Source organism: Triturus cristatus, chromosome 8 (genome assembly GCF_964204655.1).
Source record: "Triturus cristatus chromosome 8, aTriCri1.1, whole genome shotgun sequence".
NCBI lineage: Eukaryota > Metazoa > Chordata > Amphibia > Caudata > Salamandridae > Triturus > Triturus cristatus.
In genome coordinates this window covers 1168295669-1168321796 of record NC_140591.1, presented here as the reverse complement: position 1 = coordinate 1168321796, position 26128 = coordinate 1168295669, and the positions used below count along the sequence as shown (strand labels likewise).

Here is a 26128-nt window from a genome sequence, read left to right as displayed (position 1 = left end):
CATCAAGGGCGGGATCCTTAACTGTCATGCAGTGTGTCGACGTCTGAACTATTGGCTTTGTCAAGTCAGTTGCATGGGTCCGATTCTGTGCTGTTTTCTTAGCCGTTCGATCTGCTAGGTCGTTACCCTGGGAAATGATATCGGTGACTTTTGTATGAGCCTTGCACTTCATGATAGATATCGAAGTAGGCAGATGTATTGCATCTAACAGAGCTTGAATAAGGGGACCGTGTTGAATGTTGGCACCGTGAGAAGTCAAATAACCTCTCTCTCGCCAAAGGACTCCGAAGTCGTGTACAACTCCGAATGCATAACGTGAATCTGTGTATATGTTGACTCTTTTATTTTTGGCTTGAATACAGGCTTGTGTCAGAGCGATGAGCTCTGCTGCTTGAGCTGACAATGTGTCAATACAATTTGTTTCAATAACTTCGGTGTCTGTCGTGACTGCGTAAGCGGCCACTAATTCTCCTGTACTTGTTCTCATGCATGAACCATCCACATAAAGTGTCAGGTCTGGATCTGGTAATGGAATGTCTGTCAAGTCTTGTCTGGGTTTCGTCGTAATAGTAATGACTTCAATACAATCATGTGCCAATGGGTCTGTTCCACTTAATGGCAAAAGTGTGGCAGGATTTAATGTACTACAGCGTCTGATTTCTATGTGTGGCTGAAATAATGTTAATTCGTAACCTGTCAGTCGTGCTATAGTCAAATGCTGAGTCTGAGTTCTGTTTAAAAGAACTTCCACGGAATGTGGAACTTGCACTGTCAATTGATGTCCTAATACTATGGAATCACTTTGTCTGATTGCTAAAGCTGTCGCTGCGACTGATTTCAGGCATGTAGGCAGAGCCTGAGCTACTGGATCTAATGTGCTAGAAAAGTAAGCACACGGCTTGTGTGAACCTGCTTGTTCCTGAGTGAGTACTGACAAGGCAGTACCTTCGCGTTCTGTAACAAAGAGTGTAAAAGGCTTACTGTAACATGGTGTCGCTAAAACAGGTGCTTGACATAAGGCTTTCTTTAAGTCTTCAAAAGCTTGTGTATGTGCCTGGGTCCAAGGGAGGACAGTCGAAGTCGCTGCCTCCTGGGTTGTCAACCGAATGAGTGGCTTTACTAGAAATGCATATTGGGGAATCCATTGTCTACAGTATGAAGTGAGACCTATGAAGGCCCGCACCTCCTTTTGTGTCTTGGGTGGTGGCATGTTTATAATTAACTGGATGCGATCAGGTGTGAGCTGTCTCCCCCCCTTGGACAGCAAGTGCCCAAGGTACACAACTTGCTGAACACAAAATTGCAGCTTCGAAGGGGACACCTTGTGCCCCTTGTCGGCCAGAAAATGTAAAACCGTCAGTGATGCTTTTTCACATTCGGGTTCGCTTCGGGCGGTGATCAGCAGATCATCGACATACTGAAGCAGGGCAGTGTTAACAGGCATGTGGATACTGTCAAGTTGTCTTTTCAGTGCTTGGCTATAGATGCTGGGGCTTTCTGTGAATCCTTGAGGTGCGCGTGCAAATTTGAAGCTTCGTCCATTTAAACTAAATCCGAACAAATATTGGCTTTCCGGATCAATTGGGACGCTAAAGAAGGCGTTCTTGAGGTCAATTACAGTAAAGAACGTTGCTTCTGAATCAATAGCTGTCAATAGTGAAGAGATATCTGGAACCACGGGATATTGTGGTACAATGCATTTATTCAATTCGCGTAGATCAATAATTAATCGATACACTGGAGATGCTTTTGGATCAGTTCGTTTAAGAATTGGAATAATAGGAGAATTACACACATTGGAGTCCGTTTCCACAACCACTCCTTGTGCAATGAGCTCGTCAATGATTTGCAGCAAAGCCACTACAGCATCTGGAGGTAACTTGTATTGTCGGATTCGTGGTAATACCACTCCTGCTTTGAGTGTGACCCGATATGGTGTAATATGCATACAACCTACGTCAGTGGGGCCTTGTGCCCATAAATGTGCAGGGACATTCTGTAACCGGTGATCCATGTCTCTAAAGACATAGTGACCTTTAAAGTCACGCACAAATAGTCGTACCCCCTCCGGGGAACAACATATTACAGCTCCCAGAGCTTTTAGTGTCTTTATACCTAACAAGTTTTCTGGGCATGATTTTGTAAGCAATAAATCTGTAGTCCGTGTCAATGGACCAACTGCAAGAGGCAGAGGTTGCGATACTTCATTAACAATAGGTTTTCCTGAAAATCCAAGGGAAATATTCTGTGAGCCTGAGAGGGGTGCCCCTGGAACCTCGTCGTGACTTATAGTTGTTCTGCTTGCCCCTGTATCAATTAAAAACTTTCTGTCTTTCCCTAATACTTGACTATGTACATAAGGACCCTCTTGATGTACAGGTACCTCTATAAGGGGTAAGCCAACTTCCCTCTCTAGGCTGTTTCATGTGTATCGCTGATAATCTGGATAGTCATTTTGTGCATACTGGTACATCTGTTGTGTCGTGTTTTGTGTTGCGGCACTAGGCTGTGGCTGTGGTACCGCTACGGTCTGTTGTGCAGCTTGCATAGGCTGTACGTTCTGAGGTACTTGTTGTTGGATCTGATCCTGTCTAGGTGGACGCGGTCTCTCCTTGGTTTTACCCGTAGAGATATTATGTTTCAGAACTGCACAATCGTTTATATAATGACCTGGCTGTTTACAATAGTTGCATGTCCCTTTAACAGGAACTGCTGAATTACTGAACTGTGTCGCACCCTTTTTATGACTGTCAGCTGGAACTGACTGGGCGACGAGCATTTTCATTTTCGTGTCTTTCATACGTCTTTGTTCGTGTTCTTGTTCTTCTCTAATTCTATTCTGATGGTACTGTAACATCTGTAACATTTGTGATGGGGTATTAGCTTGCCAAGAGCTCTCTACTTTCAATACTCTATTCTTAACCTGAGGCAAGGAATTTTCGACTAGTTTCGTTACAAAAAGATGTGGATATGAATCGCTACTTGCTTTCAGACCGCTATTAATACCAAAACATTTTTCAAATCGGGAATAAAAATCACTAGTGTCTTCATCGGGTTTCTGTTTGCAAGCTGAGATTGCTCCCCAGTCTTCCTTTTTCGTAGTTAATAAACGTGGCAACACTTGTACTAATAATCCTGGTAACGCTTTAGTTTTGTCTCCAAGCCCTAGGCCTGCAGTTCGGGTATTTTCTTCGTTTTCTAATGCTGTCCAATCAATCTTTTGCTCTCCCACCTCCCACTCTTTTTCTTTGAGTTTCTCGTAAATACCGGCAGGCAATAATACTTTCAATATTTTCATAATGTCAGGATAGGTATAATCACCCATGAGTAGCATGTCTTTTATTTCACGGTGAAAACCTGCTGGATCTCTGTCATGGCTGGGCACTACTTTTTTCATTTCCAATAGTTCTATTTTAGTTATAGGCGTGTACACGAACACGCGTCTAAAGGTATTATCATCGTTTCTAACTGGGTGCACTTCGCGTAAGGGATTCTGTCTGTCTATGTAATACGTCTTTCTTTCCATGGAGGGAGCTGGATCGTGTTCTGGACACAGAAAGGCACTATATCTGTGTCGATGTTCTAGAATTATTTTAATTAGATCTGTACCTAGACCTCTCCATTTATTCATGAGTAGTTCTATCAGTATATCAGGTAGGGGACCAGGATCGGAGTGTTGGCCTTTATATAATATGAGGAGATGTTGTATCATGTATATACCAGCTAATCGCTGTTCGTCTGGTGAAAGATTCAAAAACGTATGTACTAGCGCATCATCACTATATTTATCAGAACTGTCAGCCCATTGTACTGCTGACCTGGCTAATTCTTGTTCATCCATAGAATCGAGTACATGGTACCCCATTCGTTCTTGAAGTATTTTATCAGTAGCCTGAAATAAGTGTTCGGGGGTCTTTGGGTTTGACATGGCTGCTTGAAAAATTCTCTTACTTTCTGGACGTATCGGACGTATTGGATTATTGAAGGATCTTCCTTTTCCTACATAAGCTATCGTCTCTCTAGCTGGTAATTGTAATTGTCCTGTTGTTATTTCTAGTTGTTCCTCATCCCCTGAGGACTCGGTTTTATCTGCATCTGTTTCTCTTTCAGGCTGTTCTTTTTCACATATGTGTTCTACTTTTTTTCTGATCCTTCGATACATACTTTCTATACTATTCTGTTTATCATGTTTTCCGTCTGCTATATTCTGGCCCCATTTGTTAAGGGCTCTCATTTCTTCCGCATCTACACCTGGCCTATCTCTGTGTCTTATCAGGCAGTTTATGAAGAAGCGTAACAACAGTTTCTGCGTGTCCACTTTCTGGTATGCCATGGCCTCGCCAATACTTTCAGGACCTTGCCCTGTTTGGACAAAGTGATATATTTTGTCTAGATGACCAATCATTCCTGGTAGTATCATTAAATAGTTCGCAACTCGTCGTAGACGTACTGATGATAGCATCATTCTGTCGTCTTTACCTGGTACTGGATCATATCTACAATCTGTAAGAGGCTCTTTAAGTATGTCATAATTCGCTGTTTGCGGTGTACGTTGGTGTGCTAAATCCCTATAAGTCAATCGACGTACTGATGGCGGCGTATGAAAACTTCCTGTCGCACCTCCTGAGGTGCTAGGTCCAAAAGGATTCGTTGGGTGTAAGGTAGGAAGAATAGATGCAGGGAGAAGTGAAGGAACGGGCGGAAGGTTTTGAACGGACGGAGGAGTATGTTGCTGCGGGAGTGGGGACAGATTTTCTCGGGGTCGAGCGCCATTAGCAGGCGGTGTGCGTGGCGGCGGAGGGTTAACATATTCGGGGGCTACATCGTCTAAATAGGAAGAAAGGAAAATGTCCTTTGCAGTCTTGGGGTGCAATTTAGTCGGAAGCAATGGAGGTGGCAGATCTTTCGGTACTTCCAGGGTGGCCTTAGGTAAACCCTCGGCCAGAAGAGGATACATACCATTCATAAGAGTGTTTCGTTGTCTGTCTACTTGTTCGGCTTTTGCTCGGATACCTTCCTCAATTAATACATTTTCTCGGGCTTTGTCTGAATCCTCCCTACTTCTCTCTTCTTTTCTGAGCGCTTTCTCTGTGCGTCTATGCGATTCTTTACGCCATAATTCAATGGCATCTTTCTGTGACTGTCTGGCTTTCTTTTTCCATAATGCTTCTTCTACTCTCATGATGCAATCTGCATCCCATGTCCCAGTAGTGGGCCATCTCTGATTCTCTGCTAAATCCTTGGTGTAGTCTACCCATAATTCGAGATATAATACGGCATCTAGGCCATGCTTATGGTACATAAAGTACCCTGGAGTGTCCCTAGGTGGAATGGGAACGGCTTCCTCGAGTATCCCTTTCCTAGTTTTTATCTGTCTTAATTTCGAGAATAACGGCATCTTGAACCTTGCTACTTGGTTTTTACTCGGACTTGAACACAATTAATACAATAAACACAATAATGAAGGTCGAACAATCACTCATACCACGACATTTAAAACATATTAAAACATTTTAGAACGAACAATAATAATTAGAATAGAACTAGTTAACTGCATAATACTAGATATACTGCTAAACAGTACACATACACTGCTGAAACAGTGCAGACCAGGTCTGTGTACCCAAACCCGTCTTGACCGGCACAAACCAATGCGCACGTCTAGATGCGTCCCCAGCAACGGTACTCACCGGGAAGCACGGAACGGAACAGAAGGCCTCGGAAAGTCTGGTCTGGACTAGACCAACCTGGACTGGACTCGACTCGTGACTTAGTTACTTCGGAACTTCGGAATCTGGTGGGCCTCTGTATACCTCGGATCTTGCTCTCTCAGCTAGGCTCTGGTCGGGATCCTCCGCACTCCTCACCGCCTCGTCTGGGTGTCGATCGCAGCCTCAGTCACCTCCGTTGGCCTGAGGGAGGTACAGGAAATCCTGCGGGTACGCGTAGTTGTCCGTCCGGCTGTGGCAGGAGACCGGGTCTGCAACGCACCTCCGGCGCGTGGGGTGTGAGAAGAGTCCCTATTCGGGCGCCAATTATGTGGTAAATTTAATTACCTAGACTTAATTTATGCGGTAAAATTAAATAAGAATAACTCAGTAAAAATAAGAGGCAGAATCCGTGGCATTTGAGGTCTAAAAATGGGTTTATTCCTTACAAGGGAATTGGTTCGAACCAGGCAATCGTATTCCGTCACCACTAAGGTTCGGGAAGGGATAGAGCAATACTTTATTGACAGGTTGTCATATATATAGTCAATGCATTACAGTAAAGACATATGCAGAAGGCGTGACAGTTGAGAAGAGAGATAAGAATACACATACGTAATGAATCAAGGCGTTACAATAGGCGTGTACTTAGAAACGTCATTATGATGATGACACAGGTGGGTGGATCCATAAAAGAATCCTGCTAAATCAGCAGAAATACATGGCAGAGATGTGCGCGCAGTAGCATGACGTGTGTTTGACGTGTAACTGGAGGGTGAAGGGGACTTGACATTTAGCCCTACATGAGGAGACAGAAGTCTGGGATGTCAGAACAACCTAATCTCAAATCGTATCTAATATCTTGTGTTTAAGGAACTGTATTATCTGGAAGGAAAGGTCTCTCAGGCAGAGGCTATCCTATACTGACTTCTAGTGCGTGTATAAGCGTCTATGTGTCTACATGAGATGTGAGGGGGCATGGGCCTACCATGGCAACAAAAGCCATGAATTACTTGCACGGAGACAGTAAGGCCGGGCCCTTTGCTCTGTAGCTGGAAGGATGTTTACCTAAACTACTAGACAGGAATGCATTTCTCGAGGAGCGGAGCAGATAACTTGAAGGCTGAATACAGTCTTGGCAGGCAACAGGCTGGGCCAGGCACCGTTAGCCGCGCAGGAAGTAAGACGAAGGTCATGGATACAGATGCAGGTCCAGGCTGGAGCATTCAGAGGCAGAAGGCAGGAAAAGCTCGATGGCAGAATTCAGGGCCTACCTTGCCAGAACTGAGAAACGTGAAAAGTATACCATATAAAGACGGTGGCAAGGCATACTTAGGAACGGAATATTCGACCCATTCATGGCGGATCTGAAAGAGGACATGTTGACGTTGGACGCATATGTATTTGCGTCTTCATGGCTTGAAGTGGAGGGGACATACATGTACTTGTAGCATATACATGGAGCCGTTGGGGTCTAAGATAGGGGACACAATTGATCATAAAAATTCATATTTCCTCATTAGCCTGGAAAGCATTCATGGATTTATATAGATACAGTGTGCCTGGAGTGGTAAAAAGCTTTTGTCATTTTACAGCTCGGCATGGATGGCACTTTGCTAATCCGAAGCTTAAAGACTTTGCTGTGTAAATGCAGGGCCGGATTGGCCGTAGTTGACAACGTGCGTTTCCCTGGTGGGCTGCCAGGGTGGGGGCCGGTTTTGGACCCCTGGGGACCGTTTTTGTTACCGGGGGCCGGTTTTGCAATATCAGCCTTCTGTAACAAAAGCGGCAGCGGTGAGACGGGAGTGGTACTTTCCACTAGTACCCACTTCCCCCCCCTGGGGCTGGCCGAGCTGTTTGACAGGGCCGGTTTCAGTTTCCAGTCCGGCACTGTGTAAATGGCAAAAGGCTTTGTCCCTTTCTAGCTCAACCTGGATGGCACTGTGCTAATCCTATGTTTAAAAACTTTGCTAGAAAAACAGACATTTGAGGTGAGCAGATTTAGAGTGTCGTCGGTGTTGCAGGGTGCACTACATAGGAGCGGCTCTTCACCTAAATTTGGGGACTGCCCAGAGTGCTCTGCTTCCTATTTTGTGTGTGTGTATATATATATATATGTGTGTATATATATATTCACTGAAAAAACCATAGGTTTCAGGCACGTTATAGTTGGGAATTAGCATTTAAAAAACCTTAGAAATTCACTGAAAAAAACATAGGTTTCAGGGGCGTTATAGTTAGCTGGACTTGTCACTCGTACAAAACCATTGAAATTCCCCTGTTATAGTTAGTTCAGCTAACTATAACTCGCGCGCCCACAATACACTGCTGATGACGTCACATATTACATCACTCATGACATGGTCAGTGACATCACTCATGGCATCACTGATGACATCTCAAATGACATCACTGATGACATCATCCAGTGAATGTGTGTTTTTCTGAAAATTACATATGTTTTATATATGTATATCTCAAGGTCGATGAAAGAATAAATGGGTATATAAGTGTCTACATGGATGATTTGTTTTTGAAAAATTGATTGTATAACTGACTAAGTATATCTTAGTGAATACATGGCTTAGTGAGTAATGTTTAAATATGTAAATATCTGTATCAGTCTCTCACTTTGTGTAGAAGTGGCTGCATGGGTTGGTGAGTAGCTACATGAGTGTCTATATAGGTTATTAGTTGGTTTTTGAGTATCAGTATGAGTGTCTGAGTGTCTGTATGGTTCGGTGGGGGGTATTACGTAGTGCATAGGTGCATGAATGAGTGACTTACTGTTTGTGTGTGTTGAAGACAGCATGTGTGCAGGACTGTATGGGTGGATGAGTGTGTGCATGGGTGATATAGTGAGTGAATGACTATCTCAATAGTGTCTTTATGAGTAACTACATATGTTTTAAACTAGTATATGTGACTATTGGTGTATATACGTGTGTATATGTGAGAGTGAGGGATTGAAAGAGTTCCTGTATGAATAAGTATGTGTTTCTATAAGTGATTGTTTAAAAGACTAAGTATGTGTAAGTTTCTGTAGAAGTAAGTGTGGTGGTATGTGTATAACTGTATATGCACGTAAATGGATGTTTGATTCTTTATTAGCATGAGTGACTATGTGTGAGTAACTCTATGGATGAGTGGCGTTGTGTAACAGGATGTATAGGTGTATGAGTACATATGATGAGTGAGTACATGTATGAGGGACTGTATAGGACTGTTGGTGAATGAGTGGATGTGTATGTGGATCTTAGAATTACTGAATAGGTTGTTGTAACTGGTATTGATATGTCCGTTGTTTTGAAAATTTTAGTTTCTATTTTTGAATGTGTGTATCAAAGGTTATATTAGGGGGAGAGGGGGGCGCTAGGTGGTGCCGAACCAAGATGGCCGCACTTGTGTGAGGCTCTGGCGGCCCGACCCGGAGATCCGTCAGTTATTTGCTGCTAACCTTCTCACCTGAGACCAAACGCGCTGGCAATGAGTGCCCCGAGCGGGGGGGAAGCCTCGCTCCAAGTTTGACGCTGTTTCGCTGCCTGGCCCGAAGTTATCAGACCCGACAGCCTGCCTGGGAGATCGCGTCCGTTGCTGCTGGAGGCGGAGGCCGGCCGCGGCTGCTACGCAAGACCCGGTGCGGCCATGCGGCGGTAGGCCTCTCGCTGGGAGGAGAGCGGAGCGGCACCTGTGATTTGGCGGCTTTTGAGCTGGGAACGGCGCGGAGGATCGAGAGCCCACATGGGGCTGCTGTGGCCGCCCCGTCAGCTGTGAACGGAGTAGCAGAGCGGAGTGCTGATTCTGCGAGGACGGCCCGGCGATAGGCTCCGGGGGAATGCGGGGCTGCTCTGCTGGTGTCCATCCCTGGTAAGACTGAGCTGAGCCTTTTGGGCAATGATAGGATGCCCGGCCCCACTGCTTGAGGGGACGACTGGGTGACCGTGGCTGGTATATGCCCCGCACCGTGATGATCCTGCCAGTAGGAGGCTGCGAGACACCGCTGGCTGGGTAGATGCCTGGCGCCGCCGGTGAGTGATTTGTGCCGATAATTCAGGCCTGGGCGACTCAACTACATGTATTATTGAGCTGTCTGCCAGGAGCAAGAGGTTGCTGACCTGCACGGTGGACGGGGCCAAGCTCACTGGGTGCTGGTTGCGCTGAGGCCTGAGGAGGGACGACGCTACCTCGTGGCGCACTGTTGGACTGTGCTGCGCTGCCCCCTGGACTGCGCGCATCATGGGGAAGACAGACGCACAGCAATCTAAATTCCCCTTTGAGGGGAAAAAAACGACCACGCGATCTACCACTGAAGAGCTGACCGCGCCTGTCCCGATGCCGCAAACCTCTCAAGATGCCTCCCCAAACGAGGAACTGAAGGCCATGCTTACGGTAATGCAGCATAGCTTGAATGCCCTCTCAGAGAAAATGGATACCATGAATACCCGGCTGGACTTCCTGGTGCTGAAGGTGGACAAGCACGAGGAGCAGCTCAAGGAAGCCGAACAGAGAATCTCGAACACCGAAGACGCCACCTCTAACATGACCAAACAAATGACAAATATGGACAAGCTACTCAAGGTAATAGCGGCCAAAAATGAGGACTTGGAAGCGCGCAGTCGAAGGAACAACATTCGCCTGATTGGTATTCCAGAGACCACAGCCACGGGACGGATGGAGGACTACGTGGAGCGGCTCCTGACTAGCACGCTTGGTGCGGACTCCTTTTCCGCAAACTTGACAATTGAACGAGCGCACAGGTCACTCGGCCCGAGGCCCCCGGTTGGCGCGCCGCCTAGACCTATAGTGGCTAGATTGCTGAATTACCGCGATAGAGATGTCACCCTGCGAAAAGCACGAGACACGCCGAACTTGCAGTACGAAGGAAATTCATTCTCTATTTACCCAGACTTTACTTTGGCTGTCCAGGAGGCACGGAGGAAGTACGTCCAGATCAAGCAGAAACTGCGCACCGCCAACATAGAGTATGCCCTCCTTTACCCTGCCAAGCTGAGGATCCATCACCGCGACCGCACAATCATCTGCACTAACCCGCAGCATTCGGAGGAATTCCTCAGGTCGACGAGGCAGTCCTCCCCGAAACAGGTCGGCGATGCTGGGCGCTCCGGATCCCAGTCGCCGGCATACAGAGACTGAGAGGTGGTTACCGAGGAGGCAGATGCCCCCGTTGTGTCATTGTGGAACCGTGGGCGCTTCCTTGAAGCACTGATGGGGGAGCCGACTTGACTTGCCCTGCGACTGGGATGGAGTATTACGAACTGGGACATGGCTTCGATATGCTACTGGGTGCGCAGCTAGCGCTGGACGTGACGGTGACGTACTGAGGCACTGTCCAGGACAGATGAGTACTGGGGCATGGGATGTATTGATTTATTATCAAATTGCGGATGTGGTGAGGCCATGCACTGGGAGGCTTACTGTGACTCACCTCTCAAGGGGGCTACAGGCATGCTTTAATGGTCCGGAGGGGTAGCAGTCTTTTGACTAGGGGTTGGGCGCCCTCCACCCTGCCCCTCCGCCGCCTCAGGTCCACTGGGGAGGGAGCAGGGAGTTCTGCTGGCTGGCGGGACAGAAGGGTTTGAGAGGCACGCCTGCGCCCCATTACGGGCGGTCCCCACTGTTCACTGCTAGACAATTTTGAACAGACTATTGTTTGTTAAGGCTGTTTCCTTTTTTTTTCTTTGCGGCTCAGGGCTTCTGTTCAGTCACTGGGCTATGTTAAGGTTAGAGGGTAAGGAGGGGGGGACCTGGGATGCCGGCGCGATTGGGGCGCTGTTGTGGGAGGGGAGGGAGGGGGAAATAGTTGCGAGAGGAATTCATGCTCTGCAGGGAAAAAACCATAACATGCACTACTCGCTGAGCGCTTTGATGGTATCACAGCACCGGCAGGTGCCCTTGGACAACGCATTACACACCGCGCCATGGGGGGCACACGGGGAGAGAGATGGATATGCGCGCACAAACATGCTTGTTAGTGGCTTGAGCACATGGAGGGGACAAGGCAGCGCATATTGAAGCTTTTATCGTGGAATGTGAGAGGATTGAGCGATCCTAGAAAGAAACATCAAATACTATCCTACCTTGAACAGCACGACATCGGTATAGCTGCGCTGCAGGAGACACACACTGGGCCGGGAACTGCCCCAACCTTTGGCAGCCGTTGGGCTTCCTGCAGGGTTTTTTAGTCGTACTCTACATACGGCCGGGGCACGGCTATTCTGGTCAAGAGGGGCACCCCCTTCAGGTGTGGGGGGACGCGCAGTGACGAGGGAGGCAGATTCTGCATGATGTGGGGTTCTCTTGGCGTACACTCGGTGGCCATCGTTAGTTATTATGGCCCCAACACCGATAACCCTGATGTCTTAACTGCTCTGTGGGGACAGATCTCAGATATCGGAGCCACCCATGTACTCTGGGCGGGGGACTTTAACACGGTCTGTGACCCAACCATGGACCGCTCTGCGCACTTGCCTCACCACTATACGCGTAGCCAGGGGACACTGAGGGGTTAGGTGGAGGGAGGCGGGCTAATTGACATATGGCGGTACTGCCACTCAGAGAAACGGGAGGGCACCTTCCACTCCTCGGTCCACGCGTCCTGGTCGAGACTTGACTACTGGCTTGGGTCCCGAGGGATTTGTCCATGGGTGCGGGGCGTCGAGCACTTGGCGCGAACACTGTCTGACCACACTCCGGTGTGCCTCGCTCTGGCGGTCCCTGGCTCCTGTTTGGACCCCGGGGGCTGGCGTTTGGCCCCCGAGGCCCTGCTTGATGAAGTGTTTAAGACGGAGCTTGGGGAGGCTATAACTGATTTTGTTTGAGCGGAATAGAGGCTCGGTTGCGCAGGTGGGGACCATCTGGGAGGCGTTCAAGGTGACCATGCGGGGCATATGCATCTCTAAAAGCTTTGGAGTATTGAGGGACATTCGGAGACGGCTGCACAGGTTGGAAGGGGAAATCAGAGGTTTACAGGCGAACATCTGGCGGGCGGAGGCTGGGGAGGACAGAGCTAAGCTGCGGGAGGTGATGTCTGACTACGTCGAGACGGCGGAATCGGGAGGCGAGATTTAGAGGGAAGTATGCCCAAGCGAGACGATATGGCGAGGGGGGGAGACCTGGGAAGGCATTGGCCCAGGACATTAGACGGCCCCGCTTCGCTAATTACATCCTTGAAGTGGAGGACGGGGAGGGTAACTGTCACAGGGACAGCGCCAGGATATTACAGGCCTTTACCGAATTCTATAGGGAGCTATACAGATCCAAGGGGGCCAACACGGCTGACTTTTCGTCTTTCTTTGGGGACATCACGCTTGGGTATCTCAGTGACAACCAGAGGGAGTTTCTATGCGAGCCATTCTCTGGCGACGAACTCCGGGACACGGTGTTTCATCTGCAGTCCGGGAAGGCGTCGGGCCCGGATGGTCTCCCGAGTGACTTCTATAAGTTGTATCTAGATCAGCTCGCCCCTGTGTTACAGGCGGTATACACTGAAGCTCTGGAGACAGTCTCTGCCGCCCATGATGAGGGAAGCCCTCATCATTTCCATTTTGAAGCCAGGGAAACCGGCCAATAAGTACGACTCGTATCGGCCCCTGTCCCTCATCAATGTGGACAGCAAAATCCTCACTAAGTTGCTGGCTAACCGGCTGAACCTCCTTATGGACAAGTTGGTATTGCCAGATCAGGCGGGCTTCATTCCCGGCAGGTCCACATCACATAACCTTCGCACCCTTTTTTCGATTATCCAACAGGTAGACCCGCGGATTCCGCTGGCGGCTGTGTTCTTGGATGCCAGCAAGGCTTTTGATTCGGTGTAGTGGGAGTACCTGCACGCCGTGCTCCGCTGCATGGGGTTCCCGGTCGGCTTTTCGGCTTGGATCAAATTGATATACACTGACCCGAGGGCCCGCGTGCACATTAATGGCAGAACGTCCGGGACTATACCGCTGTCCCGGGGCACCAGACAGGGCTGTCCGCTGTCGCCGCTGCTATTCGCCCTGGCGATGGAGCCGCGGGCGGCCAAGTTGTGCCAGTACCATCAGGAGAAGTCCCTGAGATGCCTGCTGCGCCCCATCCTGATATCGTTATATGCGGACGACGTCACCTTGTATGTTAAGGACCCGCGGTGTAACCTCAATCCGTTATTGCGTGAGTTTGTGCGGTTTGGGGGGCAGATTAATTGGAAGAAATCTCAGATACTCTCTCTTACTCCGGCTGCCACCCCTTGTGTGGTGGACTACCCACTGGAGTGGTGCGACACTTCTGTTCGATATTTGGGGGTGACTGTCGCCATTGACAGAGAGGAACTAATTCGTGACAACTACGGGTGCGCCATCGATACGCTGCGCGACACGATCACGAGGTGGATAGCAATGCCACTGTCCATGGCGGATAGGATCTCCCTGGTTAAGATGGTGGTGCTGCCCAAGTTCCTTTACTTTTTTCTCAATATTCCCTATCATCCGGGACGCCACTTCTTTGCTACCCTGCGGACAGAACTTCTGAGATTGGTTTGGGGCTGCAAACAGCCTCGCATTAAATGGGAGACGCTGGCCAGGCCATACGCGATGGGCGGACTTGAGCTCCCTAACTTCGAATTATATTACACGTGCGCGCAGGCGCACTATGCGCATTACTGGTTTCGCGGTCCAAAATACACTGCGCATGTTGCTACTGAACATTGGCTGGCGGACCCCATCCCGATAGAAGGGGCGGTATTTCAGACGATGTCGCAGCGAGACAGAGACCCTACGACTATAGACTGCACGGTGCGGGCGTGGCGGTGGATCGCGTGCATAATGCAGGCCCCCATGATTTATTCTCCCCGGCTGCCACTTGTGTACCACCCCCGGCTGACCCTCTTACAGGAGGGCATCTTCAAAAAATGTAAACGGCAGCGGGACATACAAACGTGGGGGGATATATACCAACTTGGTAAATTTGGTACGCTGCAACAGCTGTGCGATGACCCCCCGCCGACAGCCATGGAGACGTCCTCTATGCCCGGCTGAGAGAGGGAGTGCGGGCCTGCACTCAGGACTACCCGCGGGAACCACCGATGCTTCCCCAGATGCACGCACTATTAGGCGCAAAGACTGCGTCCTATCTGGTGTCCATCCTTTATCGGTCCCTCTACGTGGAACTGAGCCCATCGCACAGCGACGCTCGAGCTAAATGGGAGGGCGAGTTAGGGCAGGAAATCTCTGATCGCAAGTGGCTCTTCTGCTGCACGCAGACGGAGAGGGTGTCTGCTAGTAGCAGACTGCGAATCACGCACTTTAAATATTTACAGCGATACTATTATACGCCTGCCCGCTTGCATCGGTATGGGCTGAGGAGGGATGCCAGGTGCGATAGGTGCCGCGCTGATGACACTGATGTGCTGCATCTGGCCTGAAGCTGCCCTGCCCTTCAGGACTACTGGGTGCAGATATTTGATGCGGTGGGGAAAATGCTGGATACGACATTGCTGCCGACCCCGTTGATGGGTATACTGGGCTATACAGAGCTGCTCCCGGCGGCGCACAGGAGATTCGCCTCATTTAGTTTCCTCCTTGCTAAGTGGAGGGTGGCTTGCAGGTGGGGCAGAGGGAGGGCACCTAAGTTTAAGGACTGGCTAGAAACAATGATACTTTGGCAGGATCAGCTGGCCCTGTACTCTGACCTACTCCCAGCGGCCTCCCGCCCTCGAGATATATGGGGGCCCTTGAAAAGTTACCTATTGCACAACCCGCTGACCCCGGATGCGGCTCCCCCATCCGCCCTTCCTAGCTAGACGGTGGATGGCTTACCGGCAAAGACCTTCTACGCCCTGTCGAGTACTGGCGCTACTAGAACTGGCTCGTGGCAGGGATGCCTATAGAGGATGGCGCGGTCCTCTGGGTGCTGCACTGTGCTTACAGCTGGGGAGGTGGTAAGGGTTTGTGGGGGAGGGTTGTCCCTTGCTGCGCTGGCGCGCCTGTGGAAGTGCCCTGACCCTGGATCGCTGCTTGGCCTGACTCCTTTGGGCTGCCCTCGTTTGGCTGCCTCTATCTGTGTCCCCACGGTGTGGCTCTTATTGTTGTTCTGTTCCGAGGTGTGGAAGACTGTGTCCCCCTGGCTCATACACCAGAGATATCTGTTTCTGCCACTTGTCGCGGCCGGCCCTTATGGGTTGTTGGCACCCCGCTGTGTATACTTGCTTTACCTTTTTTTCCCACATCATTAACTGCTGCCGGCCACGAATGGTTGTAGGCGAGATGCTGTGTATGTGCTTCATATGTTCAATAAAGGTTTTGGAAAAAAAAAAAAAAGGTTATATTAGGGGGAGAGGAGGTCTGCCACTCTATCACAAAGATGATGTCATCAGTGATGTCATTTGAGATGTCATCAGTGATGTCATGAGTGATGTCACTGACCATGTCATGAGTGATGTAATATGTGACATCATCAGCAGTGCATTGCGGGCACGCGAATTATAGTTAGCTGAACTAACTATAACGGGGGAATTTCAATGGTTTTGTACGAGTGACAAGTCCAGCTAACTATAACGTCCCTGAAACCTATGGTTTTTTCAGTGAATTTTTAAGGTTTTTTAAATGCTAATTCCTTACTATAACGTGCCTGAAACCTATGGTTTTTTCAGTGAATTTCAAAGGTTTTTTAAATGCTAATTTCTAACTATGCCTACAGAGATAGGACATGTGAAGAAAGAAGAAAAAACGCACAGAAAGAAAAAAAAGAAATGCAGAAAGAAGCAACAGAAGTCCTCAAAGACGAAGAAAAGTACAGGAAGAAGGATAACGTGCAGAAAGAACAAACAGAAGAGCAGAAAGAAGCCTTGTTGCAAAATCATCCTTTACCCTCAACTTTTTCAGATGGATACTGGTGGTAATTGAGTCTGACTAACTGGTCCTAGAGCCAGTGCTATGTTAAAAGACACTCAGAATACAGTGAAAACACCTACATACACTAGGGAACACTATGCGGTGGGGTCCCCCTGTGATTAGCATGACCTCCTCTATAAGCCCCTAGTATATAATAGGGCAGGGGATTAAAACTACCTCTTAAAATGCGCCACAGGGCGTGTTTGCACACGTCACCTCAGGCACCGTCCCCTCCCTTCCCCACTGTGTAAACACGCCCTGTGGCCGTTTTAAGTTGGGAGATTAAGTCCCCTTGAATCCTGAGGGTCCCTAGGGTCCAACTAGACCACTAGGTACGTGCCACAGAGCTGCATTGTAGAGAGATGTAAAAAGGGGCACAGCCTAGACCATCTCTCTGCAATGCAGCGCAGTGGCGCTTACTGGAAGCACCTGGTGGGCTAGTTGGCCCCCAGGGTCCCTCAGGATTGAAGGGGAATTATTTCCCTAACTTAAAACGCGCCACAGGGCGTGTTTGCACACGTTAACTCAGGCCCCGTCCCCTCCCTTCACCACTGTGTAAACACGCCCTGTGGTCGTTTTCAGTTGGGAGATTAAGTTCATTTGAATCCTGAGGGTCCCTAGGGTCCAACTAGCCCACTAGGTACCTTCAGTACTCCATTGTACTCTTCTATGAGGACCTCTGTTGTTAGTAGAGTGCAATACGTTTTCCATCTATGTTGTATTCTTCTTTGAGGACCTCTGTTGTATTATAACACAACTGCAGCTTTTCATCTCCACTGCACTTTTCTGTAAGAACTATTGTTGATAGTATAGCACAACTGCAGCTTTCCGTTTCCATTGTCCTCTTCTGCAAGGACTTCTGCTGGTTGTATAGCGCAACTGGTGCTTTCCATCTCCATTGCACTCTTCTGTGAGGAACACTGTAGGTAGTAGAGGGCAACAAAGAATTCCGTCTCCATTGAATGATGACCTCTGTTGGTAGTGTATGCAATGGTAGCATTCCATCTCCATTGTACTCTTCTTTGGAGAACCTCTTTTGGTAGTAGAGTGCACAAAGGGTTTCTTTGTGAGGACCTCTGTTGGTAGTATAGCTCAGCTGCAGCTTTCCTTGTCCGTCTCTCTTGTACTCTTCTGTGAGGGCCTCTGTTGGTAGTAGAATGCCCATGTTTTCCATCTACATTGTGCTCTTCTGTGAGGACTTCTTTTTGCAGTATAATGCAACTTCAGTTTCCAATGAACACAAGGTATTAGAGTATCAAATGGGTGTATGCAGATTTCTAGATTGAAGCCACACCTCCTCAGCTTTATGATTGACATTTCAAGCAATTGTATCTGACTTGAGAAGGGGCCTCTACAAGCGACTTGAAGAACTACAGCAGCCTTGCAGCCCTTGTACCTCTTTCCAATACACTTGTTTTGCAGTTCCATGTATTTATCGTTTGCAAAAATTGCAATTTGTTCAGGTTATTCCGGAATAGTTGTGCAGTTCCCATTTGTGGGTGCATGTATTAATTCCTAAAAAGAAAGGAGAAGTTAATGGTGGAAGTCAGTCCATGGCAATGAGATCCTGCAGAAGTTAATATGTTTATCTGACATCTAGCCGCAAATTCTATACTTAAGAACCCTCCCCCAGGCATGAGAACGGTTCCCAAAATGTATCCCACAGTACGTCCGCATGACTCTGTATCAACGTCATCACGCAATGTGACTTCGACTGAGTTCATATAACACCTCTGCCGATGCACTGACGTCATTTCCTTCTTTTCCATGCTTGTAACTTGGATCCGAAGCGGTTAGGGGGCTGTTTTTTGTCCCATCCCCACATTTTGTGTGAGAAACAGTGTGCTTTTTTGCGATGCCTTCAGGGTGTAAGCCCTACCGAGCTTGTGACAGACAGATGTCGGGCACAGATCCTCATTCAGTCAGAGGACTATCTGAGGTACAGTGGCATCGTCAGTCCTCGTTGAAGTCCAGAGACCGGCCGAGGAGCCATTCAGGTGAAGGGCCGTTGACAGAAGCTCTGAAGCACTAATGATCGAAACAGAACTTGGTTTCCAACACTGTCTCCCAACGTTCGTTTGCAGAGCACTCTCAGGAATCCACCCGCGCTTCCCTAAATTTCCTGATGCCGTGGCTACTCTAGCCCAGCCCAAATGCGGGAATATTACATTGCCCTGCATAAAGACTTTGGGCATCAATTCCGCTCTGGTGCGCTTTCTAGCCCCAAGGAGGTGGGAGGTGCCCCAACTGGATCTTTGCCTACGGGTTTGCCCTCTGTGCCAGTCAGGTCCTCTGAATCCGTTATCGGATTTGAAATGGCACTGGTGCACAGCCCTTCGGGTTCTTCATCTTCGGCATCAGAGTCAAATGAACCAATGACGGCGGTGCTGAATGGACACCACACCAATTACTCTTCCCAGCGTCAACACATGCCCGCATTGGCTTCGGTTGCAGCACCGATGGAGCTGTCCACTTTAGGCAACTCTCCATCTGTCCCTAACCGGCCAGTTTCTGCTCTTCCTATGGAAGTTCACAGTTTGGCATGCGAAGGGGAGAATATAGGGGGTCAAAACCCTTTGAGCACCAATATCTACCCTTCCTTGGAGGATTGGCTGAATGAACTGTGGGAGGCCATTTGACTCCTCCCCAGTTTCAGATGTACTTTTTCCACCTGGTATGGCAACAGAGGTGAGTTCCTCTTATGCTGAGACATTGAGGAGGGCAGCTGTTGTCTTAGATTACCAGCTTCCTTCAGTGGAATTATCCACAGCCCCCTTGGTGGCTATTGTTCACCAGGGTAAGATGGGGGTGGAGTCCTTACTCTCTTATCATGAGGCTGTACACAACATATTGTTAGGGGCTTGGGTAGGACCAGTAACAAGAATGCCTATAGACCAGACTATTTTCCATAGGCATTGGCCCGACCTCTGGGGATCCTGATGGTCTCTTCAAACATACCTCCACAAAAGATCTGGTTGTGCAAGTAGCTACAGCCTCTGCAGACACAAATGTCCTCCCTCTGGTTCCACCAAGCATTGAGTCATGACTCCACCCACTGCGCTAATCGCCCGCACAGGCGGGGAATTAGCGCCGCGTGGGAGGAGCGGCCGCCAACGGCCGCAGCATGACGGAACCACTCCGTCATGAGCACAGCTCACCCGTGGCTCATGACGGAGTGGTTCCGTCATGAGCGGGGAACGGGTTAATGGTTCTCCAGACACACATGTGAGGGGCCCTTCACAGTACATCCCACAGCTTGCAGCTGTAGCCTTTCATTTAGTTAATTACCGGCATGGGTGAACTTGCACGTCTCAGGCACGTGACACCTGCTATAAATCACAGGCCCTTGTCTCAAGCCTCAGTATTCCACCAGACTGAGAGCTGACAACACGTGCTGAACTACAGATCGCGGTAAGATTAAGTTAGAGGCCACCTGTATGGGCACTTTGTAATTCAAGTGCTGTAGCTTTTTAATTAAATTAATCACCCTCCTCTTCAATTATTTTTCACAGTAAATGATGCGACTGGCTTAAAACCCCAAATTTATTGAAGACATCATCCTTTTACCTCAAAAATCTTCAAGGTATTTCGTTTTGGGACACATACTTACCCAATTTATTCATAATACTAGTTTTTCATAATACCAGGAATTATTTCACCTTGAGCACAGTAAATGGGAGTGTTTACAATTACATTAACTCTCCATAGACCACCGCTCTTCATTAAATGTTGTTGTTTCCAGGAGGCCTTTCCCCCTGTATTAAACCCTGATAATCGCTATCATGGGAGTGTTTATAACCTTATTATCACTCCATAGGCCTCCTCCTGATTCACTAGGACTACAACTTTGACTGAGAAAACCTTCTCGCCCGCAGATATTAACCAAAATCTGCGCTTGGGTAAGCTTTTTTACCCTCATAGAGAACAGTCCTTCTCTGCCTGATCTCTGAGCACACACCCTAAACTAGCTTTTATTCATTCCGTTGGCTGTATACCCATCTGCTCTGTCCTGAGGAAGACCCGCCGTGACGCTTTTTATATTTTGCGCAGTACACGGGTCGAAACGTCGACGCACCCTTATATGTCTACACAATGCTTCTGATCACAGATTAATTCACATAGGATCTTGTAGCATATGTGAAAAACCATAAAGACATATCAAGAAATAATGTACCTTTCTATTCTACTTATTCACTTTTACCGCATTTGAAATATATTGTATATACTATTTATCATCACATGTCACTTTGTCACCACAAGTCACCAATATTTTGCTCTTTTGAACTTATGTATTACGACAGCCCATAATACTTTATTCCCTTAAATTACCAAATTGCAAACTTTTTATTGGTGTGTGCTTTTTTCCTCATTTATCTGATATCTGTTACATGCAATGAATATTTTTTGAACTTTCTAAAAGAAATTAGAAATTCCAGACAGAACCATTGTATTTATATAATACATAGGAACTTGTCAACATGACTACAGCCTGAACCTCTGAATTGAATTACATCAAATTTGGCAGAAAGGTATGTGTTGTTAAGCAGATTGTCTTTTTATGATTTGGTGCAAATATGTTCGATAGTTGTTGAAAAATGTAAGAAGAAAATTATAGTGATATCTCTGGCCATGGATATTTTGCAAAAAAAGAGGAGCTTGTGCAGGGAAATTCATAGCTCTGATTGTCTGCCAACGCTTCAACTAGGAAGTGTTGGCAGCCATTTTAGGACTTGGCTTCACTGAGTCTAAAGAAAAAAAAGTGAAAATAAAGAATTGGGGGCAGGGTAGGAATACCCTGACCCTCAAGCCATGGTCTCGGGGTCCCCCTGAGACCCTGCCACAGCATAAAAGTAAAAAAAAAAAAGTGAATAATGTGCAGAGAAATTGCAGTTTTCATGAATTCGCACCAATTAAAAAAAAAAAAAAAAGTGCGTACTCCTGCGCTTTTTTAAATAACCCTGTGTGAGCTGGGGGCATATCATAAGTATAGGAGGCGGACGCACAGGTCCCCCCTCCGAGGGCTCATCAAAACCTTGGGGACCGCCACCTCCCTGGGGCTAATTACAATAATATGGGGGGGGGGGGCTCGCTGACCCCCCTGCCCTTGGGACCACCCTCTCCCCAGGGCTTTTTATATTTGGCTTGGGGGTGGCCTCATAGACCCCCTGGGGTCCCGGGGACCACCACCTTCTCAGGCCAAACTCTAAAAATGAGAGGGGGGCCGCATGGCCCTCCTCCCTGACCGTTCTTGGCCCTGGGGACCGCCATCTCCCCGGGGCAGGGCCTAAAGTAGGGGAGGCATGCGGCGCTGCTCCTGGAGCCATACATGGCCCTGAGGAATGCTACCCCCAGGGCTGGCTCCAACAATGTCCCAGAGTGCCTGCTCCTGGGACATTGCAGTTTACTATGGTTTGGTGGGAGCACTACTCCTGCCAAACCATAGCAAACTGGGCTCCACTTTCAATAAGCGCAACCTCTAGGCGGGGAATGTGGATCAACTTTCTCAAACTTTAGAAGTAGTTTGGGGCAGTTCTTCATTCAGGTTTCCTCTCCAGGCAGTTCTCCATACACAGCCTTTGTGTAGAGTGAGATTTCTCACAGCAGGTAGTATAGGTGCTGCATCTAACCTGAAGCACAACAAGCTGTAAAGTATCTGCCCCTGGCCGTCATCGACCAAAATGTAACAGTAACCAGGGAAAAAGTAAAGGGCAGTCCTCAACTAGAGACACCCTCACCTTTCAAAACACATAGTCTGCATTCCCACCAGTCACCCCCACCAGCCACGAAATGGCAGTTTTCATGAGGGCTAATCAGCAGCATCATGCCAACAAAAAGGCCTCATAGAATTTTAAAAGGCAGCCCTCTCTTCACTACCTCACTTCAGTGTCTGGGTCTCCTCCCTCCAGCTGCAGGAGTATAATAAATATACTTCTACTATCTAGTAGCTCAGGCCTACAACTTTTGCTAGGGCAGACCAGGGGTATCCGGAATGCATGACTGGCCTCCATTACTATGACTCACTCATACTATACATTTGTTACACATGTAGTTGCTGCACAGAAAAATACATTTACCACACAGTCTGGGGTTCAGTGCTTGGATGTGAATATACACAAAGTAGCAGAACTTTACCCAGACTGTACATTACAGAGATAGTAGTCCACAGTCAGCACTGAGGGCACGCTTGGTGCACCATTCCAGGTCACTGAACCTCTTGTATTCAGAGACATGCCTTGGCCTCTGTGCACATGCTTAAATTAGTGTGATATCAGAGACAAAATAAAAGTCAGGTTACCAGATATACATGCAGTTGGGCACTTGGGCAGGTAAACCTGTATACATGTAGCAGACATTCTTGTCCCAGCAACTTCTACATCATCCCTCTGCCTCTGGTGTACATTTCCTGGGAGCAACCAATGGCCTGTCCAAAACCCTTGGATAGCACAATGGGAATTTTCAAATGGTGGATTGAAGCAAGTTTGAGACAGACCTTTTCTTCGAGCCAGACTCTTCCCAACCAGAACTAGTTTCTTCTGTCCCAGACTTGAAAAGAAAGTCATCATACCCTCCCTTTGTCTAGGCCTATTAGAGACAGAGAGCTAATCACATTAATTAGATTTCTTTTTCAGTCTCTTCATTTCCCTGGAGAAGGGTAATCTCTCCAAATGGCCCTGTTGTTCAGGGAAAGCTTTAAATGTTAACTTCCTAGCAGAATAATCAACTCAGCCCAGCAGAGAAGCTCGAAGCATGAATTCCATTAAGGATGGCTCAGGGAAAATTGTGTAATTTTAAATTCCATAAATGAATGCACAAAGGACTAAAGTGTCTCTGAATATGTATTTGTGACCCACAAAAATATAGGAGAAGTGAGATGAGCGACTTTTCTCTTTCGTGCAAAACAAAAGTTTAATTTTGTCGCTTTTTCTCCTAAGTATTGAAATGCAACAGATGGTGCACTTAAGTCAAGTAGTGAAGCGACATTTCTTTTTGGATGACCAAAATTGAATTATAAGATCTTAGCAGGATATAACCAAGTCAATCTGGCCCCTGTGCAGAGGTACCAAATTGAGTTAGACCAGCTGTCCCTCCGTCAGCCTGAATGTTTGCCCACACTCATTTGAGCCCATTTTATGCACAGCCTCCTCATAGCCTTTTACTCCAGCTGTACAAGGCTGTCCTTTTCTGGAAGTGTTAAAATGTAGTTTTACAAAGTCTTTTTTTTCAGAAAAGAGATTACCTGAACTGGCTAACTACTCTTGCTTTCGGTATTCAGTGTTGTAGATAATGGTATCTAAAGGAATATGCTGAGGAACACACTATATGCACTTGTCAGGCACCTAAAACAGCCAAACACCCTAACTACGACCTGCTCACCCTGCAAATAATCATTTGTAGGTGCTTCCAAGGGCCTTTCCCAGTAGTGTCCGAGGGTGACCTGATATCCTGTTGCTGGTGCTGAGTTGAGGGTCACAAGCCCTTCATTGGAGTCCCAAACATTCTATTACCAATGGGCAATGCAGGGATCTATATCTGGCAAAGGTACTAGTTTACCTTTCATCCCTATCGATGGTCATAGTGGCCTGTATTTTGAAGCCCACTGGTCATAGTTGAGAGCCTGCGGTGGGGGGCACCCACAATGGTCACCATAAAGTTCTCTTGGCGACTGACGTGCTCATTGGGGTCTTGACAGAGGGTTTAGACAGTGGTATCTCCAGAAAAGCTTTGGCTTTGAGGATTATTCTAATATTTCTGTAATCAGAGCAAACTCCTCAACGTGATGAGATAGGATCTCTGAGAAGGGGTCGCAATTAAAATGTATCAAGATTCCCAGGATCATCTGAAGAGGTGAATACTGGCACTCAACAGGTATCGGGAGGATTGTGAAGGCAGTGGTTCAGGTCCCCAACCCAGATGATGTTGAGGGTTCCTGGGCATCTGGCTGGAGGATCGTGTGGCTCTTGGGCAGCCTCTATCCATCGAGATGTCCTCCAGGGCTCCTTCAGTCAGCTGAGCCATGGCTGTCATCAATGGATGAGGTCACTTCCTCCTGCCCAATTTTCTACTGCTCCTCGTCCTGGCAGATAAGTCCATCATTCTCTCCCCAGGTCTAGCAACAAGGCAGCTCTGTATATTTTCCAGATTTAGACCCAGCAATACCACTTCTGCCTCTCCCACATTTTTCTCTCCTGCCCTGGTACACAGGACTTCCATTGTGAATGTGTTGAATAAAGTGTTGGCTGAGGAGAGCACTGCTTATCCTCCTCTGGTTGCCAGGCCAATCAGGGTGGTTGCACACTTTGAATTTAAGGACTCCTCTTCAAATCTAGAGGTGCATGGTCCTGGCATAATCTCCTCATGGGGTGAGCATACTGTCCTAGATGTCCTTCCTGAGATTGGTTTAGGCTGGATCAGTAGATGTGTAATGGCTTCAGAGAGGAAAGCCTTTTCAAAGTTGGCTGGGGTGGGTGACAGCCACCAAGGAAGCGGGAGGTACATTTGTCGCTGTGGCAGAGGTAGCAGCAGCTATGGTAAATGTGTCTTGCTGGCTATCTCCCTTGACCCATCAACGTCTTCTTGTTTAGGGAAGCAGAAGGGAGCATGTATATCTGCAGGCTCCATTGTACAAGATGCACATTGGCACCCAAGAACAAAGGCAACCACCATCTTGTGGTGTACATTCATGGAATCCATTCGATTCCCACATATATCCTTCCAGGCACACTTGTGATAAACACAAACCTTCTCTCTCCTTTTTCTGCCTGTCTTTCTCTCTACACCTTCCATGTGTCCCAGATTTATGCAAGGCAAAGATCTCAGTAATCGGGGACTGCTCACACCTTTACATGGGGCGGGGCAGTATGCAGTGCCACAGAAAAGTAAATGTTAAAAGTCCTATTCCCCTAAGTAGAATGTACATTGCTACCACTACCAGTCTCTCATAGCCTGGGCAGCGAAAGTAGCAGTTACACTTGCAAAATAGGGATGTACTTTGGGTTACTCTTTGATATCAGAGCCTATTCTCTTATTTACAGTTATAGATTAGGTTCTGAGGCACAATGTAAAAATGCATAAAACTGCTGTTTTCTTCTAGGGGAAAGAAATGAAAGTCTCCTGCCTGGCATACAGTTGGTATTTAGGTATCAACTGTTATTGCAGGAGCAATTTGTATTTTATTTACTTCCCCTTCCTATTTAAGTTTAATGTCTGTGTAATGTCTCAATGCTTGCCATTTACTCCTTTCCCTCTCTTTGAAATCCAGATGGTATTTAACGTGATTTGCTGTTTTGCAATTGTAGCTCACTGCACTGATTTGTGGCTTCATAATAAAGCTGAGGAACTGCCTACGCGATGATGGGTTCCTACGGCAGCTGTACACCATCGGACTGCTGGCACAGTTTGAAAGCCTGTTGAGCACATATGGTAAGAGGCTATCCTTTTCCTCACCGGGTGGCCGGAGTTAATATATTAAATGTCACGATGAGCATGTTCATGCCGTAGTTCCCAAGAAACATTCACCTGCCTTTAGTGCATTTATCT

The 26128-nt window shown here is 47.7% G+C and overlaps 1 protein-coding gene across 6 annotated transcripts in view; it reads left to right on the top strand.

The window, feature by feature from the left end:
* INPP4A (inositol polyphosphate-4-phosphatase type I A) overlaps window positions 1-26128 on the top strand; it is an 857226-nt gene that overhangs the window by 686920 nt on the left and 144178 nt on the right. For all 6 annotated transcript variants that reach the window (XM_085622821.1, XM_085622820.1, XM_085622817.1 and 3 more), the window contains one exon: window positions 25888-26011. In XM_085622821.1, the coding sequence (XP_085478947.1) occupies window positions 25888-26011 (124 nt within the window). The remainder of the gene's footprint in view (window positions 1-25887; window positions 26012-26128) is intronic.